Genomic DNA, 21,396 nt, shown 5'->3' on the forward strand with positions numbered 1-21,396 from the left:
GTGGACGATGGAGGGGTGGGAAGGATAGTGAGTAGGACGTGTACTGAGTTACGAGGGGAATGCTCCTCTGTGGCCGGACTAAGGGACTTTGGGAGGTTGTGGGAGACTGAAAAGATAAGGCATGGGAGATTTGTTTTTGTACAAGGATGGGAGGATAATTAAGGTCAGTGTAGGCTTCAGTGAGACCCTCAGTATATTTAGAGAGTGACTGCTCGTCACTGCAGATGCGACGACCACAGATGGCTACGCTGTACAGAAGGGACTTCTTGGTATGAAATGGGTGCCAGCTGTCAAAGTGGAGGTATTGCTGGTGGTTAGTAGGTTTGATATGGATGGAGGCACTGATGTAGCATCTCTGAGGTGGAGCTCAACATCTAGGAAGGTGGCTTGTTGGGTTGAGTAGGACCAGGTGAAGCAAATGGGGGAGAAGTTGTCGAGGTTCTGGAGGTATGTGAATAAGGTGTCCTCGCCTTCAATCCAGACAGCAAAGGTGTCATCAGTGAATCTGAACCAGGTGAGGGGTTTAGGATTCTTGGTTTTTAGGAAGGATTCCTCTAGGTGGCCCATGAATAGTTTAGCAAAGGATGGTGCCATGCGGGTGCCATTAGCCATACCACGGATTTGTTTGTAGGTAATGCCTTCAAAAGAGAAGTAATTGTGGGTGAGGATATAGTTTGTCATGGAGACTATGAAGGAGGTTGTTGGTTTGGAATCCATAGGGCGTCTGGAAAGGTAGTGTTCGATAGCAGTAAGGCCATGGGCATTAGGAATGTTAGTGTACAGGGAGGTGGCATCAATAGTGACGAGCTTGTGCCTGTGTGTATGTGAGTCTACTGCTGACAAAGGTCTTAATGGCCGAAAGCTTTGATTGTGTGTATCTTTTTATTGTGCCTATCGCTACTCAGCATCTCCGCTATATGGTGAGTAACAACTTTCCTTCTCTCATATTGTTACATTCCATCCTGAATTTTCCATTGTTTAAACCTATGTTTATAGCATTTGTAAACTTAGAGAAAGCTTTTGACAATGTTGACTGGATACTGTCTTTCAAATTCTGAAAGTGGAAGGGGTAAAATACAGGGAGCAAAAGGCTATTTACAATTAATACAGAAACCAGAAGGCTGTTATAAAAGTCAAGGGGCATGAAATGGAAGCAGTGGTTGAGAAGGGAGTGAGACACGGTTATAACCCATCCCCGATGTTATTCAATCTGTATATAGAGCAAGCATTAAGGGAAACAAAAGAAAAATTTGGAGTCGGAATTAGAATCCATGGAGAAGAAATAAAAACTTTGAGGTTTGATAATGACACTGTAATTCTGTCAGACACAGCAAAGGACCTGGAAGAGCAGTTGAACAGAATGGACAGTGTCATGAAAGGAGGATATAAGATGAACATCAACGAAATCAAAACAAGGATAATGGAATGTAGTCAAATTCAGTCAGGTGTTGCTGAAGGAATTAGATTGGGAAATGAGTTTTGCCATTTGGGAAACAAAATAACAGATGATGGTTGAAGCACAGAGGATATCTAATGTAGACTGGCAATGGCAAGGAAATCGTTTCTGAAGAAGAGAAATTTGTTAACATCGAGTATAGATTTAAGTGTCAGGAAGTCATTTCTGTAAGTATTTCTATGGAGTGTAGCCATGAATGGAAGTGAAACATGGACGATAACCAGTTTGGACAAGAAGAGAATAGAAGCATTTGAAATGTGGTGCTACAGAAGAATGCTGAAGATTAGATGGGTAGATCACATAACTAATGAGGAGGTATGGAATAGAATTGGTGAGAAGAGAAATTTGTGGCACAACTTGACTAGAAGAAGAAATCGGTTGGTAGGACATGTTCGGAACCATCGCGGGATCACCAATTTAGTATTGGAGGGCAGCATGGAGGGAAGACCACAACAACAACAACACCAGAGATCAAGCCTTGCAACTGTTTTTGAGTGATGAATCATGCTTTACGCTGTGGTAATCTGAAGGAACTGTTAGGGGTTTGGCAAATTACCTGTCATCATGCTTATGGACAGCAGTGATGCATGGAGGAGGCGGTGTTACAGTCTGGGAGTGTATTTTGTAGTTAGGCTTGGTTCCCCTTATTACAATTACACAAACACTAAACATGGAAGAATATTAACACATTTTACATCATTGTGTACTGCATACAGTAGAGGAACAGTTGCGCTACAATGTACCAGTATTGTTTGTATCAGCACGACAATGCACTTTGTCATAAAGCAGTTTCTGTGAAGCACCTTCCCTGGTTTCGACTCTTGAGGAAGAATGGGCTAGCATTCCTCCATATACATTCAGACACTTCATTGAAAGTGACTCCAGCAGAGTTCAAGATGCCCGAGAGCTGAAGGGTGGACACACTACATATTAATATCCACTAAAAGGTGTCCAGATAGTTTTGATCAGATAATGTCGCTCTTGTTAACTTCATCTACAGAAGTAGTTTGAAAGTTACTATTTCCTAGTTGGAAACATACAAAAAATGAGGTAAAGACAATCACTTAGCTACAGAAGCTTGGTACATGGCACACAGAAACATTTAATAGAAAACAGTTAACACTAGCTTTCAAGCTCTTGGTATTTTTCTAATAATAGTGCCTGATTAAACAGTGGAAAATTCAGGATGGAATGTAGCAATATTATTAAATGAATAGTTGCTACTCACCATACAGCGGATATGCTGAGTTGCAGGCAGGCTCAACAAAGAGACTGTCGGAAAGTCAGTTTTTGGCCAACAGGGCCTCCATTGAAAAAATGCAACTCACATACACACGACCGCAGTCTCTGGCAGCTGAGGCCAGACTGCAAGCAGCAGCATATCGTGGGAGAGACAACCAGGTAGTGGGGTAAGGAGGAGGTTGGGGCAGGGAGGGGCGGGGGCAGCAGGGTAGCAGAGTGGCACGGTTAAGTGTTGCTTGTGGGAGCATACCAGGACGAGTGGAGAGAGGCTAGAGCAGCTAAGTGCAGACAGTAGGTTAGCAGGAGAGAGAGGGAGGCGAGGGAAGCAGAAAAGGTGAGAAGTAAGAAGACTGCGAGTGCATTGGTGGATTAGAAGCCTGTGTAGTGCTGGAATGGGAACAGGGAAGGGGTCATATGGATAAGGACAATGACTAATGAAGGTTGAGGCTTGTGACAGGACTGGAGTAGGTGGTGATGGGAGGTTGTATGGGACAGGTCTTGCATCTATGTCAATTACCAGGATATGGGCCATGTCAGAAATGTCACCTATCCCATCAAAGGCAGGGCATACTGTAAAACCGGTCATGTGATCTACAAGCTAAGATGCATCCACTGTGCTGCATTCTACGTGTGTATGACAACCAACAAGCTGTCTCTCTGCATGAACAGCCACCGACAAACTGTGCCAAGAAACAGTTGGACCACCCCATTGCTGAGCTTGCTGCCCAACCAAATGTTCTTCATTTCAGTGACTGCTTTACAGCCTGTGCTATCTGGATCCTTCCAATCAACACCAGCTTCTCTGAACTTCACAGGTGGGAACTCTCCTTGCAATATATCCTACTATCCCGTAACCCTCCTGACCCAAACCTTCATTAGTCATTGTCCTTACCCATCTAGCCTCTTCCCTGTTCCCATTCCAGCACTACACAGCCCTCTATTACACTAACGCACCCAGTCCTTTTACTTCTCATCTTTTCCACTACCCCTCTCTCTCCCATGCCCTCCGCCGAACCTCCTGACTGCACCTAGCTACCCTATCCCCTCTCCAACTCTTCCCTGCATCCTCTCACTAGCAATATTTTACTCTCCTCCACCCCTACTTTTTCACCCCCTCCTCACCCCAGCCTCCTTCTTACCCCACCACCTAGTTGCTTCTCCCAACATGCACTGCTGCTTGCAGTCTGACTTCAGCTGCCAGAGACTGTGGTCATGTGTGCATCATGAGTTGTGTTTGTGAACGCGCGCGCACGCGCATTTGTGTATTTGTTTGTTTGTTTGTTTGTATGTGTGTGTGTGTGTGTGTGTGTGTGTGTGTGTGTGTGTGTGTGTGTGTGTTGTCTATTTTTGACGAAGGCTTTGTTGGCTGAAAGCTCACTTTCCGATAGTCTCTTTATCATGCCTATCTGTGTCTCAGCATCTCCACTGTGTGGTGAGTAGTAACTATCCATTTCATAATAGTACCACAAAACACACACACACACACACACACACACACACACACACACACACAAAATACACGCAAACAGATAAGATACTCCAACTAGAAAAAGAGCAAGAGCCCAAAAGCCAATGTCCAATGTTTTCTATTATACAGCGTTATTACAAATGATTGAAGCGATTTCACAGCTCTACAATAACTTAGTTAATTGAGATATTTTCACAATGCTTTGCACACACATACAAAAACTCAAAAAGTTTTTTAGGCATTCACAAATGTTCGATATGTGCCCCTTTAGTGATTCGGCAGACATCAAGCCGATAATCAAGTTCCTCCCACACTCGGCGCAGCATGTCCCCATCAATGAGTTCGAAAGCATCATTGATGCGAGCTCGCAGTTCTGGCACGTTTCTTGGTAGAGGAGGTTTAAACACTGAATCTTTCACATAACCCCACAGAAAGAAATCGCATGGGGTTAAGTCAGGAGAGCGTGGAGGCCATGACATGAATTGCTGATCATGATCTCCACCACGACCGATCCATCGGTTTTCCGGTCTCCTGTTTAAGAAATGCCGAACATCATGATGGAAGTGCGGTGGAGCACCATCCTGTTGAAAGATGAAGTCGGCGCTGTCGGTCTCCAGTTGTGGCATGACCCAATTTTCCAGCATGTCCAGATACACGTGTCCTGTAACGTTTTTTTCGCAGAAGAAAAAGGGGCTGTAAACTTTAAACCGTGAGATTGCACAAAACACGTTAACTTTTGGTGAACTGCGAATTTGCTGCACGACTGCGTGAGGATTCTCTACCGCCCAGATTTGCACATTGTGTCTGTTCACTTCACCATTAAGAAAAAATGTTGCTTCATCACTGAAAACAAGTTTCGCACTGAAAGCATCCTCTTCCATGAGCTGTTGCAACTGCGCCGAAAATTCAAAGCGTTTGACTTTGTCATCGGGTGTCAGGGCTTGTAGCAATTGTAAACGGTAAGGCTTCTGCTTTAGCCTTTTCCGTAAGATTTTCCAAACCATCGGCTGTGGTATGTTTAGCTCCCTGCTTGCTTTATTCGTCGACTTCCGCGGGCTACGCGTGAAACTTGCCCGCACGCGTTCAACCGTTTCTTCGCTCATTGCAGGCCGACCCGTTGATTTCCCCTTACAGAGGCATCCAGAAGCTTTAAACTGCACATACCATCGCCGAATGGAGTTAGCAGTTGGTGGATCTTTGTTGAACTTCGTCCTGAAGTGTTGTTGCACTGTTATGACTGACTGATGTGAGTGCATTTCAAGCACGACATACGCTTTCTCGGCTCCTGTCACCATTTTGTCTCACTGCGCTCTTGAGCGCTCTGGCAGCAGAAACCTGAAGTGCGGCTTCAGCCGAACAAAACTTTATGAGTTTTTCTACGTATCTGTAGTGTGTCATGACCATATGTCAATGAATGGAGCTACAGTGAATTTATGAAATCGCTTCAATCATTTGTAATAGCCCTGTATGTTTCTGTGTGCCACACACCAATCCTCTATAGGTAAGTAGTTGCCTTTCCCTTATTTTATGTATATTTCTTGTTTATGTGTATCTTGACTCATTTACGCTACTGAAAAATAATGTCACTGACAGAAGCTACTGAACACAATATGTGAATGATGGTTGAATAAACGAAACCTTTAAGCATGGTAAAAGAAGTTCTGGCAGAATGTAAATAATTTAGGAGTAAAGGAGAAAACTTATCGAATAGTGGAAGTGTTGAGTCACTGACAGGCACACAAGAAAGAATGAAAAACTTCTTAGCTTTTGGATGACTCTTTTAATGAGTTACAGGAGACACACAAACACACACACACACACACACACACCAGTGTGTGAGTGTACACAGGCTTACACGCACATACACACAATTTCAAGACTGTGGTCTGGCAGGTAAACTGTAAAGAGAGGTTGTGACGGGTGGGAGAAAGAGGCAGGAAGTGGGAGATGGGGTTGGTGTAGGGTAGCTGAAAGCTTGGAGGGAGTGAAACTCAGCAAGTGCACAATATGGGGATGCATCTACATATGCATCTACATCTATACTCTGCAAACCACCACGAAGTGCATGGCATTCCATTCACATATGGAGCACAGGAAGAATGATTGTTTGAATGCCTCTGTGCATGCAGTAATTATTATAATCTTATCCTCACAATTCCTATGTGAGTGATATGTAGGAGTTTGCTGAATATTCCTGGAGTAATCATTTAAAACCCCATTGTCGACGGGACGTTAAACACTAATCGCCCCCTCCTCCTCCATTTAAAACCAGTTCTTGAAACTTTGTTAATAGACTTTTTTCAGGATAGTTTACATCTGTCTTCAAGAGTGTGCCAGTTCAGTTCCTTCAGTATCTCTGTGACACTCTCCCATGGATTAAACAAACCTGTGACCATTCATGCTGCCATTCTCTGTATAAGTTTAATATCCCTTGTTAGTCCTATCTGGTACAGGTCCCACACACTTGAGCCATATTCTAGAACTGGCCACATGAGTGATTTGTAAGCCATCTCCTTTGTAGAATGATTGCACTTCCCCAGTAATCTATCAATAAACTGAAGTCTACCACCTGCTTTACTCACAACTGAACCAATGTGATCATTCCGTTTCATATCCCCACAAAGTGTTACAGCCAGGTAGTTGTGCATACAGCACATGGGGAACAGTGTCAATGAGTTCGTGTACTCCACAATGATGCAATTGTCAAGGAGTGGACTGGGAAGGGGTGATAGAAAGACAAAGTGGAGACTGTTGGGTAGAGGCTGTGGGTGAAGTGGACTAGCATAGATCAAGTCTAGGAGGATTATGGGAGAAAAAAAAAATAGGTGTTACACAAGGATAACTTCCATCTGTGTAGTTCAGAAAAGCTGGTTCCAGGGCGAGGATCCAGATGACAAGGGATGTGAAGACTCCATTGGACTCAAGCATGTTGTGCTCAGCACTGTGTGTGTGTGTGTGGGGGGGGGGGGGGGGGGGGGGGGGGAGTAGGTGGGTGCACGCTTGTTAAAGGACTCATCCAAAAGTTAACCTCGCCTGTGGTTGATTGGGAGGTCGTTCCAAGGCACGGCAGGCAGCGAAAGACGTCCCCGGGGGCTGATCAGAAAGCCTCCCCGGTGCGTCTGACAAACAGGTTTCAGGTGCTGTCTCTGGCTGAGCCAGATGCAGCAGCCTGCCCTGTTTCAGAGGATGATTCTCAGCCTACAAGGTCCGGGCAATCGCAGAGGGTGGGCTTATTGGTAGTTGAGAGCTCCAATGTCAGGCGCGTAATGTGGCCCCTTAGGGATATGGTGGCTAAGCAGGGGAAGAAATCCAGTGTGCACTCTGTGTGCATCACGGGTGGAGTCATTCCTGATGTGGAAAGAGTCCTTCCGGATGCTATGAAGAGCACAGGGTGCAGCCAGCTGCAGGTGGTGGCACATGTCGGCACTAATGACGTGTGTCGCTTTGGATCTGAGGAAATTCTCTGTGGATTCCAGCGGCTGTCTGATTTGGTGAAGGTTGCCAGTCTTGCTTACGAGATGAAGGCAGAGCTCACCATCTGCAGCATCGTCGACAGAACCGACTGCGGACCTTTGGTGCAGAGCCGGGTGGAGGGTCTGAATCAGAGGCTCAGACGGTTTTGCGGCCGTGTTGGCTGCAGATTCCTTGACTTGCGCCATAGGGTGGTGGGGTTTTGAGTTCCGCTGAATAGTTCAGGAGTTCACTACACTCAGCTGGCGGCTACATGGGTAGCGGAGGCTGTGTGGCATGAACTGGGCGGTTTTTTAGGTTAGAAGGCCTCGGGAAAGTACGGGGTGGGCTACAATCTCAAAGGGTGCATGGCAAATACAGGAAGTGCTTGGATCAAGGAACAGTCGGAATTGTAGTTGTAAATTGTTGTAGTTGTGCTGGGAAAGTCCCTGAGCTTCAAGCGCTAATAGAAAGCACAGAAGCTGAGATCGTTATAGGTACAGAAAGATGGCTAAAGCCTGAAATAAGTTCTGCAGAAATTTTTACAAAGTCTCAGATGGTGTTCAGGAAAGATAGATTAGGCAGAATTGGTGGTGGAGTGTTAGTGTCTGTCAGTAGTGGTTTATCTTGTAGTGAAGTCGAAGTAGATACTCCGTGCGAATTGCTATGGGTGGAGGTTATACTTAACACCCGAACTAAGTTAATAATTGGCTCCTTCTATCGACCCCCAGACTCCGATGATTGCTGAACAGCTCTGAGAAAATTTGAGTCTCATAACAAATAAATACCCCTCTCATATGGTTATAGTTGGTGGGGACTTCAACCTTCCCTCGATATGTTGGCAAAAATACTTGTTCAAAATCGGTGGTAGGCAGAAAACATCTTCCGAGGTTGTCCTAAATGCTTTCTCCGAAAATTATTTCGAGCAGTTAGTCCACGAACCCACGCGAATTGTAAATGGTTGCGAAAACACACTTGACCTCTTAGCCACAAACAATCCAGAGCTAATAGAGAGCATCATGACTGATACAGGGATTAGTGATCACAAGGTCGTTGTAGCTAGGCTCAATACCGTTTCTTCCAAATCCACCAGAAACAAATGCAAAATAATTTTATTTAAAAAAGCGGATAAAGTGTCACTAGAAGCCTTCCTAAGAGACAATCTCCATTCCTTCCGAACTGACTATGCAAATGTAGACGAGATGTGGCTCAAATTCAAAGATACAGTAGCAACAGCAATTGAGAGATTCACACCTCATAAATTGGTAAGAGATGGAACTGATCCCCCATGGTACACAAAACAGGTACGAACGCTGTTGCACAGGCAACGGAAAAAGCATGCGAAGTTCAGGAGAATGCGAAATCCCGAAGATTGGCTAAAATTTACAGACGCGCAAAATTTGGCACAGACTTCAATGCGAGATGCCTTTAATAGGTTCCACAACGAAACATTGTCTCGAAATTTGGTAGAAAATCCGAAGAAATTATGGTCGTATGTAAAGTACACAAGCGGCAAGACGCAGTCAATACCTTCGCTGCACAGTGCCGATGGTACTGTTACCGATGACTGTGCCGCTAAAGCGGAGTTATTGAACGCAGTTTTCCGAAATTCCTTCACCAGGAAAGACGAATGGAATATTCCAGAATTTGAAACACGAACAGCTGCTAGCATGACTTTCTTAGAAGTAGATACCTTAGGGGTTGCGAAGCAACTCAAATCGCTTGATACGGGCAAGTCTTCAGGTCCAGATTGTATACCGATTAGGTTCCCTTCAGATTTCGCTGATACAATAGCTCCCTACTTAGCAATCATATACAACTGCTTGCTCACCAATAGATCTGTACCTGCAGATTGGAAATTTGCTCAGGTTGCACCAGTGTTTAAGAAGGGTAGTAGGAGTAATCCATCGAACTACAGACCTATTTCATTGACGTCGGTTTGCAGTAGGGTTTTGGAGCATATACTGTATTCAAACATTATGAATCACCTCGAAGGGAATGATCTATTGATACGTAATCAGCATGGTTTCAGAAAACATCGTTCTTGTGCAACGCAGCTAGCTCTTTATTCGCACAAAGTAATGGCCGCTATCGACAGGGTATCTCAAGTTGATTCCGTATTTCTAGATTTCCGGAAAGCTTTTGACACCTTTCCTCACAAGCAACTTCTAATCAAGCTGCGGGCCTATGGGGTATCGTCTCAGTTGTGCAAATGGATTCGTGTTTTCCTGTCAGGAATGTCGCAGTTCGTAGTAATAGATGGCAAATCATCAAGTAAAACTGAAGTGATATCAGGTGTTCCCCAGGAAGCGTCCTGGGACCTCTGCTGTTCCTGATCTATATAAATGACCTGGCTGACAATCTGAGCAGTTCTCTTAGTTGTTCGCAGATTATGCTGTAATTTACCATCTAGTAAGGTCATCCAAAGACCAGTATCAGTTGGAAAGCGATTTAGAAAAGATTGCTGTATGGTGTGGCAGGTGGCAGTTGACGCTAAATAACGAAAAGTGTGAGGTGATCCACATGAGTTCCAAAAGAAATCCGTTGGAATTCGATTACTCAATAAATAGTACAATTTGCAAGGCTGTCAATTCAACTAAGTACCTGGGTGTTAAAATTACGAACAACTTCAGTTGGAAAGACCACATAGATAATATTGTGGGGAAGGCGAGCCAAAGGTTGCGTCTCATGGGCAGGACACTTAGAAGATGCAACAAGTCCACTAAAGAGACAGCTTACACTATACTCGTTCGTCCTTTGTCAGAATATTGCTGCACGGTGTGGGATCCCTACCAGGTGGGATTGACGGAGGACATCGAAAGGGTGCAAAAAAGGGCAGCTCGTTTTGTATTATCACGCAATAGGGGAGAGAGTGTGGCAGATATGATACGCGAGTTGGGGTGGAAGTCATTAAAGCAAAGACGTTTTTCGTCGCGGCGAGATCTATTTACGAAATTTCAGTCACCAACTTTCTCTTACGAATATTTTGTTGAGCCCAACCTACATAGGTAGGGATGATCATCAAAATAAAATAAGAGAAATCAGAGCTCGAACAGAAAGGTTTAGGTGTTCGTTTTTCCCGCGCGCTGTTCGGGAGTGGAATGGTAGGGAGATAGTATGATTCTGGTTCGATGAACCCTCTGCCAAGCACTTAAATGTGAATTGCAGAGTAATCATGCAGATGTAGACGTAGATGTGGAAAGTCTCTTTTGTGTGCCTATTGAGAAAACAGCACTTCTACTATTCAGTGGGTTGTCTCCTTTACTGCTAAATTATTTACACAAAAGCTTTAATATTATATTCTAAATCACACAAAGCATGCATAATGATTCATAATTACACACAGTAAACAGAAATATTGATTGTAATGTTGGCAATGTAATGTACTAACCTTTCTTATAACGCACCAAATTTGTCACAGAAGGATGGTATCAGAGAATTAAATGTCCCATACATATTTGGATGCCCCCATCATGTGCATTACATATTTAAATGAAAGAGACCTTTCAGGAGTTTGAAATAAATCAATGATGTATCCACGAAACACATGTTTACTTCATTAACTCTAAATGGTTCAAATGGCTCTGAGCACTATGGGACTTAACATCTGTGGTAATCAGTCCCCTAGAACTTAGAACTACTTAAACCTAACTAATCTAAGGACATCACACACATCCATGCCCGAGGCAGGATTCGAACCTGTGACCATAGCAGTCACGCAGTTCCAGACTGAAGCGCCTAGAACTTCACGGCCACACCGGCCGGCTCACTAACTCTACAAGTCACATTAGCTAGTACTAATGATACTACTGAAACTGCTGGTCAACTGTTAACTACTCTTCATAGATGTAACAATATCATTTCTCACATCAGACCAACAGTTAAGACTCCGTACTCGTATTTAGGAAGAGCTGGTTACAAAATATTATCCAGAAATCTTGAATTAGGCAAGTGTAGAAAACAATGGCCACAATGCTCAATGGCCACAGCATATCTTCCCTCATCTTAGTCTAACTGGGCAAGGACACCAACTCTAATGGTTTCCTTCTTTCTGTCACACATTCTTAACAGAGTCATTACACTGACAACTATATCATATCATACCTCAATAGCACGTCGCTTCTCTTCCTGTCTCTTTCGCTCATCATCTGCTGCTCGTTGTTTTTCCCTTCTGTCCATTTCAATCAGAAACTGGCTGCGAAGATCAGGAGGAGGCTCTACCTGATATTTGGAAACTACAGTTTCCTGTTTCTCTGGTTCTGGCTAGAATAATAATAAAATAATAATTTGCAATTAGTCTGTAATTAGTGTAGTTAACTAATGGAATAATACAAAAAATCAGTAAGTCAGATTAATATTAACAAGAGAAACCTCTTTTGTGATCCAATAAGGGGTACATATTCAGCACTTTAAAGAACAAGCATCTTTGTGGATAAGTATATAAACCATTTTATTTTTAAATATGAATACTGCGAAAGATTACTCTAAACAATGTGAGATTTAATGAATAATTATGTGGAGCATTCGATTGAGAACTGACGATATTTCAGAATACATACTGAATTAAAGCACTTATATTCTTAGGGACTGCAACTGCTGTGTTCGGATGCAGGCTGAGTTGGCATCCCTTCGCTCCCAGCTTCAGGCAGTGTTGGCTTCGGTCACACAGCTTGAGGCTGTTGCCAATGGGCATCACTGTGGGGGTCCAGATGGGGGTTTGTCGGGGACGGCCAGCTCGTCCCACGCATCCCCTGATCGGACTAAGACTGTGGTTGCCCGGGATACTGCCCGCATTGAGGCTGATCCCTCACCTGTGGTAGAGTGGGAGGTCGTTTCAAGGTGTGGCAGGGGGCGAAAGACATTCCGGAGGGCTGAACGGAAAGCCTCTCCAGTTTGTCTGACGAACCGGTTTCAGGCTCTGTCTCAGGCTGATACTGATCTTCAGCCTGACATGGCTGCTTGTCCTGTTCCAGAGGTTGCCCCTCAGTCTGCAAGATCCGGGCAGTCGCAGAGGGTGGGCTTACTGGTAGTTGGGAGCTCCAACGTCAGGAGCGTAATAGGGCCCCTTAGGGAAATGGCAGCAAGAGAGGGGAAGAAAACCAATGTGCACTCCGTGTGCATACCGGGGGGAGTCATTCCAGATGTGGAAAGGGTCCTTCCGGATGCCATGGAGGGTACAGGGTGCACCCATCTGCAGGTGGTCGCTCATGTCGGCACCAATGATGTGTGTCGCTATGGATCGGAGGAAATCCTCTCTGGCTTCCGGCGGCTATCTGATTTGGTGAAGACTGCCAGTCTCGCTAGCGGGATGAAAGCAGAGCTCACCATCTGCAGCATCGTCGACAGGACTGACTGCGGACCTTTGGTACAGAGCCGAGTGGAGGGTCTGAATCAGAGGCTGAGACGGTTCTGCGACCGTGTGGGCTGCAGATTCCTCGACTTGCGCCATAGGGTGGTGGGGTTTCGGGTTCCGCTGGATAGGTCAGGAGTCCACTACACGCAACAAGCGGCTACACGGGTAGCAGGGGTTGTGTGGCGTGGGCTGGGCGGTTTTTTAGGTTAGATGGCCTTGGGCAAGTACAGAAAGGGCAACAGCCTCAACGGGTGTGGGGCAAAGTCAGGACATGCGGGGACCAAGCAGCAATCGGTATTGTAATTGTCAACTGTCGAAGCTGCGTTGGTAAAGTACCGGAACTTCAAGCGCTGATAGAAAGCACCGAAGCTGAAATCGTTATAGGTACAGAAAGCTGGCTTAAGCCAGAGATAAATTCTGCCGAAATTTTTACAAAGGTACAGACGGTGTTTAGAAAGGATAGATTGCATGCAACCGGTGGTGGAGTGTTCGTCGCTGTTAGTAGTAGTTTATCCTGTAGTGAAGTAGAAGTGGATAGTTCCTGTGAATTATTATGGGTGGAGGTTACACTAAACAACCGAACTAGGTTAATAATTGGCTCCTTTTACCGACCTCCCGACTCAGCAGCGTTAGTGGCAGAACAACTGAGAGAAAATTTGGAATACATTTCACATAAATTTTCTCAGCATGTTATAGTCTTAGGTGGAGATTTCAATTTACCAGATATAGACTGGGACACTCAGATGTTTAGGACGGGTGGTAGGGACAGAGCATCGAGTGACATTATACTGAGTGCACTATCCGAAAATTACCTCGAGCAATTAAACAGAGAACCGACTCGTGGAGATAACATCTTGGACCTACTGATAACAAACAGACCCGAACTTTTCGACTCTGTATGTACAGAACAGGGAATCAGTGATCATAAGGCCGTTGCAGCATCCCTGAATATGGAAGTTAATAGGAATATAAAAAAAGGGAGGAAGGTTTATCTGTTTAGCAAGAGTAATAGAAGGCAGATTTCAGACTACCTAACAGATCAAAACGAAAATTTCTGTTCCGACACTGACAATGTTGAGTGTTTATGGAAAAAGTTCAAGGCAATCGTAAAATGCGTTTTAGACAGGTACGTGCCGAGTAAAACTGTGAGGGACGGGAAAAACCCGCCGTGGTACAACAACAAAGTTAGGAAACTACTGCGAAAGCAAAGAGAGCTCCACTCCAAGTTTAAACGCAGCCAAAACCTCTCAGACAAACAGAAGCTAAACGATGTCAAAGTTAGCGTAAGGAGGGCTATGCGTGAAGCGTTCATTGAATTCGAAAGTAAAATTCTATGTACCGACTTGACAGAAAATCCTAGGAAGTTCTGGTCTTACGTTAAATCAGTAAGTGGCTCGAAACAGCATATCCAGACACTACGGGATGATGATGGCATTGAAACAGAGGATGACACGCGTAAAGCTGAAATACTAAACACCTTTTTCCAAAGCTGTTTCACAGAGGAAGACCGCACTGCAGTTCCTTCTCTAAATCCTCGCACAAACGAAAAAATGGCTGACATCAAAATAAGTGTCCAAGGAATAGAAAAGCAACTGGAATCACTCAATAGAGGAAAGTCCACTGGACCTGATGGGATATCAATTCGATTCTACACAGAGTACGCGAAAGAACTTGCCCCCCTTCTAACAGCCGTGTACCGCAAGTCTCTAGAGGAACAGAGGGTTCCAAATGATTGGAAAAGAGCACAGATAGTCCCAGTCTTCAAGAAGGGTCGTCGAGCAGATGCGCAAAACTATAGACCTATATCTCTTACGTCGATCTCTTGTAGAATTTTAGAACATGTTTTTTGCTCGCGTATCATGTCATTTCTGGAAACCCAGAATCTACTATGTAGGAATCAACATGGATTCCGGAAACAGCGATCGTGTGAGACCCAACTCGCCTTATTTGTTCATGAGACCCAGAAAATATTAGATACAGGCTCCCAGGTAGATGCTATTTTTCTTGACTTCCGGAAGGCGTTTTCGATACAGTTCCGCACTGTCGCCTGATAAACAAAGTAAGAGCCTACGGAATATCAGACCAGCTGTGTGGCTGGATTGAAGAGTTTTTAGCAAACAGAACACAGCATGTTGTTATCAATGGAGAGACGTCTACAGACGTTAAAGTAACCTCTGGCGTGCCACAGGGGAGTGTTATGGGACCATTGCTTTTCACAATATATATAAATGACTTAGTAGATAGTGTCGGAAGTTCCATGCGGCTTTTCGCGGATGATGCTGTGGTATACAGAGAAGTTGCTGCATTAGAAAATTGTAGCGAAATGCAGGAAGATCTGCAGCGGATAGGCACTTGGTGCAGGGAGTGGCAACTGACCCTTAACATAGACAAATGTAATGTATTGCGAATACATAGAAAGAAGGATCCTTTATTGTATGATTATATGATAGCGGAACAAACACTGGTAGCAGTTACTTCTGTAAAATATCTGGGAGTATGCGTACGGAACGATTTGAAGTGGAATGATCATATAAAATTAATTGTTGGTAAGGCGGGTACCAGGTTGAGATTCATTGGGAGAGTGCTTAGAAAATGTAGTCCATCAACAAAGGAGGTGGCTTACAAAACACTCGTTCGACCTATACTTGAGTATTGCTCATCAGTGTGGGATCCGTACCAGGTCGGGTTGACGGAGGAGATAGAAAAGATCCAAAGAAGAGCGGCGCGTTTCGTCACCGGGTTATTTGGTAACCGTGATAGCGTTACGGAGATGTTTAATAAACTCAAGTGGCAGACTCTGCAAGAGAGGCGCTCTGCATCGCGGTGTAGCTTGCTGTCCAGGTTTCGAGAGGGTGCGTTTCTGGATGAGGTATCGAATATATTGCTTCCCCCTACTTATACCTCCCGAGGAGATCACGAATGTAAAATTAGAGAGATTAGAGCGCGCACGGAGGCTTTCAGACAGTCGTTCTTCCCGCGAACCATACGCGACTGGAACAGGAAAGGGAGGTAATGACAGTGGCACGTAAAGTGCCCTCCGCCACACACCGTTGGGTGGCTTGCGGAGTATCAATGTAGATGTAGATGTAGATGTAGATTCAGTGATCCTCTGTTTGCCAGAGAATGGTACAATGAGAGGGTGGTGATGGTAGAAATTGCTGAGAACACTTCTTCATGGAAGATGATCTAAACAACTCACATCAGCCAAAAACATTAAAAAGGTACTTAATAAGACTGACTTGATGCAGCTTTCCATACTGGTCTATCCTGTGTAAGCCTTTTCATCCCTGGGTAACTGCTGCAACCTACATCTACATGCCCGACAAAAGAAGTGAAGAACTGAGAGTGGTGGTGGGGGCGGGGGGAGCAAAATTAATCTTTCTTAGCTGAGGGTTATTTCAGTGATTACAAAGTTTAATCAAATTAACAAAGAACTTGGCAGAATAAGCTAACTTATCAGTAAAATGTAGCACTCCCTCTGGAGTGGATGCATGCACTGATTCCATTAGGAAGGGAGCCATTGTACCCTCTCCTGACCCACAACTGTTGTAACTGGTCCTCAATATTCTGAGACATGTTGTATCAGGAACAGATATGTGAATCTTGTTGGCCTTAGGAGTACCTCAACATCACACAGACCATTCGTAGAGGCACATGCCATGTATGGACGAACATTTTGCTGTTGAAAAATGGCACCATAATACAGTCACGTGTGAGGTAACACATGATAAAGCAGATGTCTATACTGCTGTGCCATCAGAATTCCTTCAGTCACCTAACGACCATGAACTGAAGTCATACACGATGTGATGCCATTCATCAACTGTGCATAGTTCCTGGTCACAGCACCACTCCAGATGTAGCCATTTGTGTTGTGTTGGTAATGGCAGCCTACACATGTGACAGTAATTTGCTAGTGCAGCTACTGCTAGTTTTTGACCAATGTTGTGAAATGGCACAGCATATTGCAGGGAGTCCATTACTTGTACTTGAATGGCAGGCACAAATGCGAATGGGTTTTGATGTGCCTAGTGTACAATACAGTACATCTGTCTTCTGGTGAACAGACATGGTTGACTGGAATCTTGATGAGTGGTATGCCTACCTTCACCTTCCTTGCAGAGCACTGGGCCGTTGTCACATCCAAATGCCCTACATATCTGGATATTGCACAATTCAACCAGTAGGCCAAATGAAGACCAACAATGAAGTCCTTTTCAAACTCTGTTTGGTACCAACAATGCTTCCTCATATGAGTATGTGGCATTTGCATGTCTTCACAGAGATGACACAACATCTGACACTGCTTACACCCCTTATACACCTTATGAGGCCTGGTACCAACAGTAAACATGAACAACACTAATGGACTCTGTTAGCTGTTCAACTAGTCACAGAGATTTAAAGCTCCAATCATTTACATACCATCCGATGGTGTGTACATGCATGAAGTTAAACTGATGTCTGACAAAGTTTTGTGAGTGTTTTACTTTTTTGTCAGGGAATTTATACGAACCTGCCTACTGTAGTGCAACCTTAATCTTCCTCTCCTATTTCTATGCACCACACTTCTCTCCATTAGCATACTGACATGTGCTTAATGCCTCAGGATATGTCCTATTAAAGAACCCCTTTCTTTAGTCACATTGTGCCATTATTTTTTTTTTCTTTCCAACCTGAGTAGGTATTTCTTCACTAATTATGTAATCTACCTACCTAATTTTCACCATTCTTCTGTAGCACCACATGTCTAATTTTCATCATCCTTCTGTAGCACCACATTTCAGAAACTTTCATTCTCTTCTTGTCTGACCTGCTTATTATCCATGTATCACTTCTGAACAGAGGAGTACTAAACACAAACACCTTCAGAAAAGACTTTCTAAGTCTTAAATCTACATCTGATGCTAAAAAATTGTTTTTCTGAAACACTTTTATTGTTGTTGCCAGACTGTATTTTTATCCTCACTACTTTAGTCATCATCAGTTGTTTTGCTATTCAAATAGCAAAACTCATCTAGTACTTTTAGTGTCTCATTTCCTAATGTAGTTCCCTCAGCATCACCTGATTTAATTCAACTACATTGCATTACGTTTGTTCTACTTTTGTTGATATTCATCTTAAACATCTTTTCAAGTCACTGTAGTGGTGCAGTTTTTAAAGGCTGCTGAGGGATAGAAAGCTGCTCTCCTGTTACTCATGATGATGTGACTGATACTCACTCAGACATTTCAGTTTCAATGTAGTTGAGGCTAATGTCCATACAACAGGAACAGAAGCCACAGCAACTAACCAGTAGTATCAAACTCTTTATTCACAGTTAGACATGAGATTTACACCTTGACAGTGACAAATGGGCATCCACATCCTGCACGCACGGGCTTGCAGCAAACCCCAGATCACATGGAGTTGGCAGAGCAGTGATGGGCATATTGGAACTGGCTTTGCAATGCCCATTGTCATAATTGCATTGCTTAACATAATCAGCCAGAGCAGCATTTCATTACCATGCCAATTTTAGTATACTAGCACAACCATCTCGTCAATGACCAGTGGTACTACTGAACTCAAGTAGCCCCTAAGCTGGCATCATGAGGCTGAGGGAACACCATTCCAGTCCTCCCACTAAAGAAAAATTGCTGGCAGTGCCAGGAATTGAAGCTTGGTCCTTTGCTTAACAGCCATTCACACTGACCATTGGGCTACCGAGGCACTTGTCACATAAGGTCACCTCACTATGGCCTACTGCAGCACTCTGGGTGCAGCATCTGCAGGCATCTTCATGACTATGCATCAGGCACCGAGGACTGTGGGTTCAATACCCACTCTTCGTCTGCTGTTGTGGACACAACTCGTCTCTATAAAACAAATACCTCTAAGCTGAACTTGATTAAAAGTGCCTTGTCTACCCATTAGAGAACCCGAGCCCCTGTGTTTGATGTCAGAAGAGCTAATGTAGGCTACAATGGAAGTTGGACATTAACATGGAGCAACAATGGCAGTGGCAGTCCAGTAATGACATTCAGCAGAATACAACTAATTGCTGACTATAAATACTATATGGTCTTGTAAGGTGGGTTTTGGCAGTAGCAGACGATGAGCAGGATGGCATCAGATAAGAAGGTATCAGCTCAAGAGGCAATTCGCCACTTACTTGATCAGATTGCTTAAATGTGAGCAGATAACATAGTTACATAGGAACTAGAGAGGTTATGGGAGGAGAGACAGGAACAGCCCTCAAGTCCTCTCCTAGTATGATCATATCTGTCATCGATGAAAGTACCGCAAAGTTAGTGACTACTGTTTTAGGTAAATCAGGTGAGGATGTTATGACTTTCGTGAACATTCTACTCACTGCCATGAACTAAGAGGGTGGAATGACTATCAGTTGTTGAGAATAGCTTGGTGGAAATTAACAGGAGATGCTGGGGCATATGTGATGTGCCACGAGAAACTATTGAACACTCGCTCCTTTCAGGAGCTCTTTCCTTGCAGGAAGGGCTGTTGAAATTATATCAGAGGAAGAATACTACTAGGTATTATCAAGAGCCACTAAACAGTGTTACACAGAGGCAAGGGGGCAGGGAAACCTTTACAGACTGAATTACGAAGTAAAATATTAATACTTATGAACTGACAGATAGTGACAATGCTAACAAAGTCATTCTTCAAAAGGCAGAGCAGATAGTGTCAGACACATTCCTGTGCAGTTTACCAGGTGAAATTTCATGTAAGGGGTGAGTAGTATTACTGAAGCCATTAAACAAAGATAGAAAACTACAATGGCTTTGACAAAAATAGATGTGGTGACCAGACTCAGGGAAAGCAGGATGGTTTTTAATGTGAAAAACACGTTATCAATATAGTCAAACTCGTCATATTTGGTGTAACTGTAGGATATCTCAGTATGGGAGGTGTAAGAGAGGTCAGCACTTGGAGTGGGACTGTCAGCATAGGTTTCCACAGACACAGGGAAGATGGTTGCAGGATGAAGCTCACAGTATGGTGCAAAACAAAAATGGGAATGTTGTGACACCATGCAGTGCCCCATGAAAATCTGAGCACAGTAAGCCAGTATATGGAATCACTGGCAGATTATTGTATGAAATGTTGTGCAGAAGTAAGGGTATTTAACTTTCTATTGGACACAGGATTGCAGGTATCAATGGCAAGTCAGGGGTAATGAATTTGTACTTCCTTCATTGTACATTCAGTGGTGTCAATGGGGGAGATGTTAGATTAGATTAGTTTTTCGTTCCATAGATCTGTGCTGAGGAGATCCTCGTGGATGTGGAACATGTCAATATTTTTTTTTTTTAAGCTGAAATAACAATACTAATAGTATGAATATATATACAATACATCATTTGTTTCTATTAAAAAATTCGTCAGTGGAGTAGAAGGAGTTGGCCACTAGTAAGTCTTTCAGGATCCTTTTAAACTGATCTTTATTTGTAACTAAATTTTTTATGTTTGCTGGCAAATTATTGAAGATGAGTGTTCCTGAGTAGTGGACCCCTTTTTGAACTAAAGTAAGTGCTTTTAAGTCCTTGTGCAGATCATTTTTGTTCCTGGTATTGTATGTATGAACTGAGCTGTTTGTTGGAAAAAGAGATATATTATTTAGGACAAATTTCATTAATGAGTAAATATACTGAGAGGCAGTAGTTAGTATACCCAGTTCTTTGAAGAGGTTTCTACAGGACGTCCGTCAATTTACTCCACAAATAATATGTATTACACGCTTTCAGACTCTGAAAACTTTTGTTTGACTTGAAGAGTTACCCCAAAATATTATACCATATGACATTATGGAATGAAAGTAGGCAAAGTAAGCGAGCTTTTTCATTTTTATGACGCCTATGTCTGCTAACACTCGAGTTGCAAATACAGATTTGTTAAGGCATTTCTGCAGTTCTGTGGTGTGCTCCTCCCGACTGAATTTATTATCAAGTTGTAATCCCAGAAATTTAAGACTGTCAACCTCTTCTATCTGCTCTTCTTCATACTTTATGCATATGCTGGGTGGAAACCTCTTACAGGTTCTGAATTGCATGTAGTGAGTCTTTTCAAAGTTTAATGTCAATGAGTTGGCTTTAAACCATTTATTAATATCCATGAAAATATCATTAGCAGATCTTTCTAGAACTACACTCAACATACTATTTATTGCAATACTTGTGTCATCTGCAAACAAAACGAACTCTGCTTCTGGCAGTGTAACTGATGAGAGATCATTAATGTACACAAGAAAAAGCAATGGCCCTAAGATGGATCCTTGTGGGACACCACATGTAATTTCTTCCCATTCTGATAATGACTGATGACTTAATTCACTAGTCCCTTGTACTGACACCCTTTGTTTCCTGTTAGCGAGGCATGACTTGAACCATTTTGCAGCACTGCCCATGACACCATAGAATTCT

General features: G+C 43.5%; 1 protein-coding gene across 1 annotated transcript in view; it reads right to left on the reverse strand.

Annotated features, from left to right (window-relative positions):
• The window catches only part of LOC126480768 (dynein regulatory complex subunit 7), a 441,023-nt gene that overhangs the window by 261,545 nt on the left and 158,082 nt on the right, over window positions 1-21,396 (reverse strand). The window contains exon 3 of the mRNA XM_050104064.1: window positions 11,721-11,879. Within this exon, the coding sequence (XP_049960021.1) occupies window positions 11,721-11,879 (159 nt within the window). The remainder of the gene's footprint in view (window positions 1-11,720; window positions 11,880-21,396) is intronic.

Source organism: Schistocerca serialis, chromosome 5 (genome assembly GCF_023864345.2).
Source record: "Schistocerca serialis cubense isolate TAMUIC-IGC-003099 chromosome 5, iqSchSeri2.2, whole genome shotgun sequence".
In the NCBI taxonomy this organism is placed as follows: domain Eukaryota; kingdom Metazoa; phylum Arthropoda; class Insecta; order Orthoptera; family Acrididae; genus Schistocerca; species Schistocerca serialis.